This window comes from Oryzias latipes, chromosome 13, assembly GCF_053564925.1.
Source record: "Oryzias latipes strain Hd-rR chromosome 13, Olatipes_Hd-rR_3.1".
Classification (NCBI taxonomy): domain Eukaryota; kingdom Metazoa; phylum Chordata; class Actinopteri; order Beloniformes; family Adrianichthyidae; genus Oryzias; species Oryzias latipes.
The window spans coordinates 35,652,483-35,661,144 of record NC_136249.1 but is presented as its reverse complement, the minus strand read 5'-3'; the positions used below and the strand labels follow the sequence as shown (position 1 = coordinate 35,661,144).

The 8,662-nt window shown below is 51.2% G+C and overlaps 2 protein-coding genes across 2 annotated transcripts; one reads left to right on the top strand and one right to left on the bottom strand.

Annotated features, from left to right (window-relative positions):
• Nucleotides 1–647: 647 nt before the first annotated feature.
• rnaset2l (ribonuclease T2, like) lies at nucleotides 648–3,771 on the bottom strand. The gene is made up of 9 exons (XM_023961839.2): nucleotides 3,603–3,771; nucleotides 3,132–3,332; nucleotides 2,906–2,973; nucleotides 2,763–2,820; nucleotides 2,620–2,687; nucleotides 1,627–1,740; nucleotides 1,179–1,227; nucleotides 1,047–1,121; nucleotides 648–972 (listed from the first exon to the last, which is right to left on the bottom strand). The coding sequence occupies exons 2-9, from the start codon at nucleotides 3,321–3,323 to the stop codon at nucleotides 790–792; spliced, it is 807 nt and encodes a 268-aa protein (XP_023817607.1). The 5' UTR covers nucleotides 3,324–3,332; nucleotides 3,603–3,771; the 3' UTR covers nucleotides 648–789.
• Nucleotides 3,772–5,249: 1,478 nt separating this feature from the next.
• On the top strand, nucleotides 5,250–7,692 carry cox7a1 (cytochrome c oxidase subunit 7A1). The gene is made up of 4 exons (XM_004075170.4): nucleotides 5,250–5,478; nucleotides 6,991–7,077; nucleotides 7,186–7,270; nucleotides 7,516–7,692. Exons 1-4 carry the CDS (start codon nucleotides 5,464–5,466, stop codon nucleotides 7,572–7,574), a joined length of 246 nt encoding a protein of 81 aa, XP_004075218.1. The 5' UTR covers nucleotides 5,250–5,463; the 3' UTR covers nucleotides 7,575–7,692.
• Nucleotides 7,693–8,662: the final 970 nt, after the last annotated feature.

Sequence of the window (8,662 nt, the reverse complement as noted above, 5' to 3'; positions counted from 1 at the left end):
AAGGGGCGGGGCCCCCTGTCTGCTTCCTGTCTTTAAGGGGAAACTATTTCCTGTTTGCCTCTTTCATCCAAATCTGTCGTTTAATATCAGAATCAGAGCAAAAGTTCTGAAACTCAAAACCACAAATTATTCCAAAAAGATGGAATATTTTTGAAATATTTTTGATGTTCTTCTGCGGCTTCAGAACCGTTGTGGTTAATTACACCCCCCCCCCCCCCCCACCTGATGTCAGCTCTTTGTCACAGCCCTTTTCTTCATTCAGCTCCATTCATCCAAGCAAAACTAGCGTGTTGTTTGTAAAAGCAAACCGTGGAACGGACGGTGGCGTCTCTACACGATAGAAACACGTCAAACAAACGGAACCCAAATGTGCAGATGAAGCCACGCCCTCTTTTGGAGCGCTGTCCTCACATGATGGTTCTTCCTCAGAGCATGAAGGCCTTGATGAGCTGAGATCTTCCCCGGTGGATCGGCTGCTCGTCTGGATCAGACGGTGCGTTCAGGGGAAGGTCTGATGGGTTCGGTTTGCCGGTTCTGAGCTGGCGGTTCACGCTTGGAACTCCGTACGTTTGTTTTCAGCTGGAGCGCCAACAGCTTCCTCAGATCAGGGATTCACCGTTTCAGATGTTCAAAGAACTCGACTGGAGTTTAAACGGATTTGAAACATTTCAGGTTTATTGATAACAAATCCAGCGTTTGAACATTTGAAATGCTTCATTAATGGACAGAAACGGTGTCAATGCTTCATGAAGCTTCATTTAGAGGTCACGCCCGTCAGCCGCCGCCCGGTCAGTCGCAAGGCCGCTCGGGCTTCTGGTGGTTTATGGGAAGGTAGAAGAACGGGACCTCAGGGGGACACGGATGTCCTGGAGAAGGCCCGGATCCAGGTCCTGACCCGGCCTCAGGGTGAGGACAGCCAAGGGTCAGGTCACGGGACAGTCGGATCTTCACCTGGAACCAGACCTGTCTGTCCTGCAACGCAGACCGGAGGAGGTTAAATCAAGGTCATACGGAGATCCAGAGGAGGTTGGGTTCTGGTCTCTGACCTTATGGTCCAGGACACACTGGATCTCATATTGGTCGCCCACATGTGGAGTCAGGATGCTCTGCACCTCTGCCACCTGAACACAAGGCGCCGCTGTTTGTGAGGACTAACTCTAATGCTGCGGTTCTGTTACCTTGTAGCGTCGCTCGCAGGACGGCGCGATTCCGGCGTCTTCCAGGACTCTAGCAACACGGATTACAAGAACATGAAACTTTATTTCCTTATAATCCACAGAATAAATGATTATTCTGTTCTGTCCTCCATTGTTATTGGGTTTTAATATTCGTGTCTTTTAAATATATTTCTGAGAAAACTATTTAACTGATGTTAGGTTTTATTTTGAAAACCAGTTTGACTGATAGAGCTGCCTTTCAAAATAAAACAAGTTTGTGGATCCTAGTAGGAGGGGGGCGGGCAGAAGTGTCTCTGCTCCGCCCCCCTCCTACTACTCTGTTTCTACGTCACAAATTGGTTAGCTGCAGTCCGGTTAACGGCCACTAGGGGTCATGTTTCTGCTCCTCCCTTTTCCCATCCTCACCGTTTAGGGGTGTGGCCTAACTGTAACCAAAGGAGACTTTTACCGTTGGATTTCAAACCATTTCCGCAGCTTCAGGGAGATCTGGAAGTACTTCTGCGGGGAGTTGAATCCTTCCACGCATGCGGCACACGCGCCGTGTTTGGCCCACTCCTGCTCCCTGAAACGCAAAGACGCGCCGTCAGGTTTTCAGTCCCACACTGATGCAGACGCTACCCCCTCGGGCCACACGTATGCGACGCTGCCCCCTACAGCCAAACTGATGCAGACGTTGCCCCCAACAGGCCACACTGATGCAGACGCTGCCCCCTACAGGCCACACTGATGCTGACGCTGCCCCCTACAGGCCACACGTATGCAGACGCTGCCCCCTACAGCCAAACTGATGCAGACGTTGCCCCCAACAGGCCACACTGATGCAGACGCTGCCCCCTACAGGCCACACTGATGCTGACGCTGCCCCCTACAGGCCACACTGATGCAGACGCTACCCCCTCGGGCCACACGTATGCGACGCTGCCCCCTACAGCCAAACTGATGCAGACGTTGCCCCCAACAGGCCACACTGATGCAGACGCTGCCCCCTACAGGCCACACTGATGCTGACGCTGCCCCCTACAGGCCACACGTATGCAGACGCTGCCCCCTACAGCCAAACTGATGCAGACGTTGCCCCCTACAGGCCACATGGATGCTGACGCTGCCCCCTACAGGCCACACGGATGCAGACGCTGCCCCCTACAGCCAAACTGATGCAGACGTTGCCCCCTACAGGCCACATGGATATTGACGCTGCCCCCTACAGGCCACACGGATGCAGACGCTGCCCCCTACAGGCCACACGGATGCAGACGCTGCCCCCTACAGGCCACACGGATGCAGACGCTGCCCCCTACAGGCCACACCGATGCAGACGCTGCCCCCTACAGGCCACACCGATGCAGACGCTGCCCCCTACAGGCCACACCGATGCAGACGCTGCACCCTACAGGCCACACCGGAACTGCAGTAGCAGGAGAGTCCAAAACCCTTTTCCTACCAGAACTGGAAGCTTGATTTGGTCTTCAACAAGGACGGCCAGTTTTCCACCAGTTCGTCCTTCAGCTCCTGGAAAACACCAAACGGGCGTCCTCACTTGCCCCTAATGGCGGTGGCAGCCAGGAGCGCCGCGACGTTACTCACCTGGACGTCGGACTGGAACATGGGCCAGCAGTTGCAGCATCGCTGCGCATGCAGGGGCCTGCAGACAAACAGAGACTTCCATCAGGCTGCAGGCAGACGCTGAACCACAGCCAGATTCATCCAAGCGGAACCAGAGCACCTACCACAGGCCGTGGATGGTCCAGTCGGTGACGGTGTCGGGGATCCTGCAGAGGGTCTGGTTGTAGAGAGACTGGGCAGACGGACAGGAACGATCAGACCTGCACCTGAACTCACCTGAGGTGGTGCTGGTTCAGGATCAGGAGGTCCTGATCCACCAGACGTTTTCTGTCTTCACCCAAACCCTGAGATGCTGCTCCTCCCACCCCCCACCCCCCTGAAGAAGCTCACCGCACAGAAGCCCCCGGGCCACTGCAGGGTGAAAATGATGCACCTCCAGGCGCAGTCGTGCTCGGAGGTCTGCGGCGGCGAAGCGCCACGGCAGCCCCGGGCTTCTTCCTGCGTTTCCATGGCAACCAGCGGCAACAGGATGACGAGCGCGTGACTCAGAGTGACCAGCAGGGGCAGCACCGAGCGGCGCATCTTTCCAAACTGATGGGAATAAAACCAGCAACCGCCACCATTAGTGAAGGTCTGCACTCCGTTTCTACAGAAACGTGTTGCTGCGGATTCTGCGACCGAAGGCAGAAACCCAGAAAGTTCCGCAGATCATTTTCTATAAAAAAACTACTTTTGTTCTTAAATTGCCCCCATGTTCCTCTGGAAGTCAGAGTGAAGAGGCGTTCCTCAGTTGTTTCTCAGAGATCGGGAACTCGTGGCGTGATGTCTCTGTCGGAAAGGCGTGAAAGCGAGGAAACTCACCGTGAAGCTGCAGCTGCTGCTCTGAGCGGCGTCCTCCGCTTCACGCCGACCACACGCACAAAACCCAGAAGTGAGAGTTTCCTCCCTCTCTGCAGCTTCTGCATTTCTGCTCTCGGAGCGCAGCAGCTGCAGAGGTCACGCTCTGGGTCACGCCATGAAGGTCTTCACTCGGTTTGACACAGATACGGAGAAAAGTATGAAAGAACTTCCTCCAAATCATGACGTTTCTGCTTTACTCTTCACTTAAGTTTGGATCCTGAGAGGATGAGGGAGAATCTGGACACAGAGAACCAACGGACGTCCCAACGATGAAGCTCTTCGTCCTGAAAGACGAGTCAAATCTGCTGGATAATGGAAGAGGATGGTCTCCATGGAAACCGTTTCTCCTCCACCTGAAAGCAGAAATGACCCGACCGCTGAAACACTCAGGCTTTCAAAGCAGAAAGTTTGGGGGTTTTGCACTTCCTCAAACTCTGAACCATCTTCTACTGCAGCAGTTCAGTGAAGTTCTCTGAGCTCAGACATCAAAACCCTGTTGGATAACCAAACATTCCCATTGGCTGTCCTCTGGGAGGAGCCACAGCGAATCATCTGCCTCCATCTAACCTCCTCTAGACCTCTTTTCTAGTAGCTCCAACCGCTTAGTCGTCTTTCTGGCTTCCACCATCAGAAAAAGGATCAAAACGCCATTTTCATCGGCGCTGAAGTCGCAGCCATTCTTCACTTTCCTCACTGCTTACAGCGCCTACATCACGTGTCACAGCCGTGTTATGCAGAAGTGAGGATGTTGTTTTATTTCGTGGGAGAGACGCAGACACACTGCCGAGGCCGACTCTAGGATGATGTCATGAAATGTGCGGCACCCACAAGAAGAAAAAGGCGGAGCCTCAGAGATCGAGTCGTCTTACTTCCAGGTAGGAAAATGAGCTGCAAATAACAAATATTTCATATGAAAAGGGTTCTGTAGCCAAAGTTATGTCATATATATGGATATAGTTTACCCTGAAAGACTTGAGTTTAGCAGGATTTAGGCCCTTTCATTCATTTTCTATAGTTAACTCAGTGACCAACATTTCAATTGTTTTGGTCTTAGCAGAGTTTGAAGCCTCTTGTTAGCCTTTAGCCGGCTTCCTCTAACACCACAGCTTCAGCTCCAGTCTTCTTACGACTGCTGTTCCTCTTCAAATGGGATTAAAGTCATTCCAGCGGATCAACGCAGGTCAGCTCATTCCAACCATTGGAATGAAGTTCACAGCAAAACCAAGACTTCTAATAGTCCAAAGAGCCTCTTTTATTCATTTAATACAATTTAAATTACTGTAATGCTTAATCCTGACATGTCCTCGTCTTTCAGCTGATTAGATTCTGCGTGTTGTTTTGTTTTCTGGTAGATTTTCTGCAGACTTTTTGCACCAATGAAGCCGTTTTATCCAAAGATTTCAGCAGAATTTCCTGCAGGAAACAGTCCATCTGTTCTCTTTACACACTAAACCGCTAAAGTGTCTCCTTTACTCTTATCTGATAGATTTTTCTGGATCTGATTGTCACTCAGAAACAATCCTCCCTGGGGAGGGGGGGTTTAAGGTGGACTGTGTCTTTACAGGCACACATTGAACTGTGACCTGTTCTCCCACAAACATTAACTCTGCAGTAAACCAAACATTCAACCTGGGAATGTCAGAAGTCCTCAGAGGTTCTGCAGTTTCCTGCAGAAATCCGATGCAGCGGTTGTTTCCGCGGCAGGACTCCTGCGGCGGTTTGGACTCTGAGGCAGATCGTAGTTTGGCTGCGGTTCAACGCCCTGACGTGTCTGCGTGTGACTCCGTGTCCTTGTGAGGCGAGGCGAGCCGTGCAGAGCGTCATGAACCGGGTCCTGGTGAGTACAGCTGTCATTTTTCTGTTCTGGTCTGAGCGGCAGACGGTGACCCCGGGTCAGAGGCAGGACGCATTCCTGCAGACACACACCAGATCTGCGCAGACACGCACGCAGACGCACGGCAGCCAGAAGTCTGCCTGATGTTTGCTTGAGTCCAAATGAAGCTCAGCTTTCAACAGTCTTTCTCTGAAATGTTCAGTCTTATATAAAAATGTTTAACGATGTTTAGAACGTGGGATTTTAAATGTGAGGGTGTCAAGAATCTATTTTTAAGACGACAAATATAAGTTTGGAAAAGGGAAGGAACGTTGGAAAACCATCCTGAAGAAGGCGGAGCTTCACCTGCTGGCAGACGAGAACCTCTTCACAGCAAATGATGGTCTGTAGGAACCGAATGGTCAGACGGAAAAGAAACAAGTCTTCAGCTGCAAAGCACGGTGGTGGGAGGCCTCGGTGTGGGCTGAATGTTTTCAGAGCTGAAGACAGTAATGATGAGACCGAAGCGTCTTTGCTGTAACTCTGATCTCACTGATGGAGACGCAGAGTTTAGTTTCACCAGGTTTCTCAGAAGGTTGTAGATTTTGATCCTCATTTTGCTCCAAAAACCTCCGATTCTCTCTTTGTGGTCTGCAGACAAACACGTTTCGTCAGTTTGTCTGGTAATAATCTCAGTCATGAACACTTTGAGACGACTTGGAGGTAAAAATCGTCTTTCCTTCTTTCACAAAGACATCAAGAAGTCTTTGAAACGCCTCTAAGCTGTTTTTTCAATCGTTCACAGGTGAAAACTTTGAGTTTGAATCACCTGATTTCTTCTCCACTTCTGTTTGTCGTGACTTTGCTGCGTAAACAAAGGAGTGCAGCGATCCAATCAGAAGCCGTGCGCTTTGAGCTGGCCCCGCCCCCCATGCAGTCACATGAGTCTGGAGTTTGTGTTTCACTGTTTGACGGATAGCAAACAGCCGACAGACCCAGGACCACATCTGGCTCCTCATTGGTCACAGCTCTCACGCTCGCACGAGGCGATTGGCTGCTGGGGCAGCCTGCCCCGCCCCCAGGAACTGGCTGTGACCTTGTGACGGGTTCAGGTGTCATGCTGCTTTTTAAAGACGCCGCTGATCAGGAGGAAGGGACTCAGCAGACGTGAGCAGCCGAGTCGTCGACATTTCTGACTGTTGACAGCAAAGCGGGACAGTCTGGGTTGCTGGGGGGACTTGGACGCTTCAAGTTTGAACCCGGGACGTTTGTTTGAGTCAGACGTTGTTCTTTATGTCTGCACGAAAGGAAAACCCAGAACTGCAGCGTGAGAAACACAGAAACCTGATTCTGAAACAGAAAACGGGTCAGAAAGCAAACCCAGTTTCACACAATCACAGAGTTAAAAGAGCTCAAAGTAACAGAAATGAGAAAACAAAAGCCTCCAGATCAGAAACCCACCTGACACGGAGCGGCAGGAACTAGACCAGAGCCGCTTTGCCTTTTATCTGAGCAGAGTTCTGCTCTGCGTTTCAGAAAGTTCCAGTTCTGCTGCACCGAGCCTTCAGCAGCTCGGCCCGGCGCCTGAGGAACAAAGTTCCAGAGGCCCAGAAACTCTTCCAGGTAGGAAAGGACGTCTTCGTCTTTGACCAGGAACAGAAACCTTCAGACGTGAGTCTTCCTCAGAGTCATGGCCTCAGTTCTGAGCGGACTCTGGTGTTCTGGTTCCAGGAGGACAACGGGCTGCCGGTCCACATCAAAGGAGGAACCAGCGATGTCCTGTTGTACCGAGCGACCATGACGCTGACCATCGCAGGTGAGCACACACCTGCAGACGGACAGGAACCGGAGTTTCCCAAAGTCCTGCTGCCGATCATGAGAGGAAACCAAAGTTCTGCAGGAGACTGGGATGGTGGATATCCGTGTGTTTGTCCACCGAACTGGGAGCAGCCGGACCTGAGATGGCCCAGTTGAACGTCTGCAGACCTGCTGATGCCGGGTCTGACAGAACCCGGGCCTGCAGACGCTGACAGACGTGTGTTTGTGTGTTTGTGTGAACAGGAAGCTGCTACTCGCTGTACTGGCTGCTGGTGGCGTCGATGCCTCAGAGGAAGCCCTGAAGATCAGGAAACCATGTTTGCCGTGTCTGCTGGTTCTGGATCTCATCACCTTCTGTTCTCGCAGCAGAACGTAGGTGTTTCTGTCCAAAATGGTACAAATTAAACGTTTTCCTCCCCAGTTTCTGTTCTCTTGTGGTCAGAGACGCCGTTTTAGTGGAAACTTTCGTTTCTGGTTTTCTGCTGCTTTAAAAAGGAACATTTAGAATTCTGCCCCGGTGCTGGTTCCTCACAGGGAATACACAAAGTACTGCGTACTTTCTGATAGTAACTGCGTCACACATGAACTGCTTCACGGTTCCTAAACGCAGTCTATGTATGGAAAACCGTGCGTAGTGTCAGCACACATCAAATCAATCCGTTTCCAGATTTTATTGACATAACAGACAGAAAGAAGGAAAAGGGCTTAATGTGAAGACCGGAATCCTCTAAACCTTCTGGATTCTTGCTGACGGATGTTTTCCAGCTGTCTCTGCTGCTGTAGACCTGGATCAGGTGTCAGTCAGAATGTGGACTCACCTGAGTCTGTGAATCGTAAAGGAAGGGGGGGGGGGGGGGACCTGCCATGGAGTCAAATTCTTGGATGTGTGGATTGATTGAATCCAGAAAAGGGTCCAGACTGCAGACTGCAGATGTTCTTCAGCTGCTTGGCGCCTCACACCTGATAAAAACACACAAGAGCGCCACCTTGTGGCTCCACACAGACACTGCGCCTGAAAAGGAGCTGCTCGATTCAAACTGAAGTCAAATCTGTTGGATTCAGACTGGAGAAGGAGGAGGAACGAAATGTTCCTGCTGCACATGAAGGTCCGGCTGAACTATCTGCAGCAGATGATGTTCTGATAGTCGATGCCTGCAGGTCATCAAACTTCATCACTGCTGTGTTATCAAACAGAGGACAATGACAGAGCAGGGGTGTCAGACTCATTTTCACTGAGGGCCACATCAGCATAGTGGCTGTCCTCAAAGGGCCAGATAGAACTTAACCCTTGTTCTATCCTAGGCACTTTAACGTTGGGAGTGGGGTCATCTAGACCCACTAGACAGAGCTCTGAACCTTTTTTCTTCAATGATTTGTGAACCTCACTGCT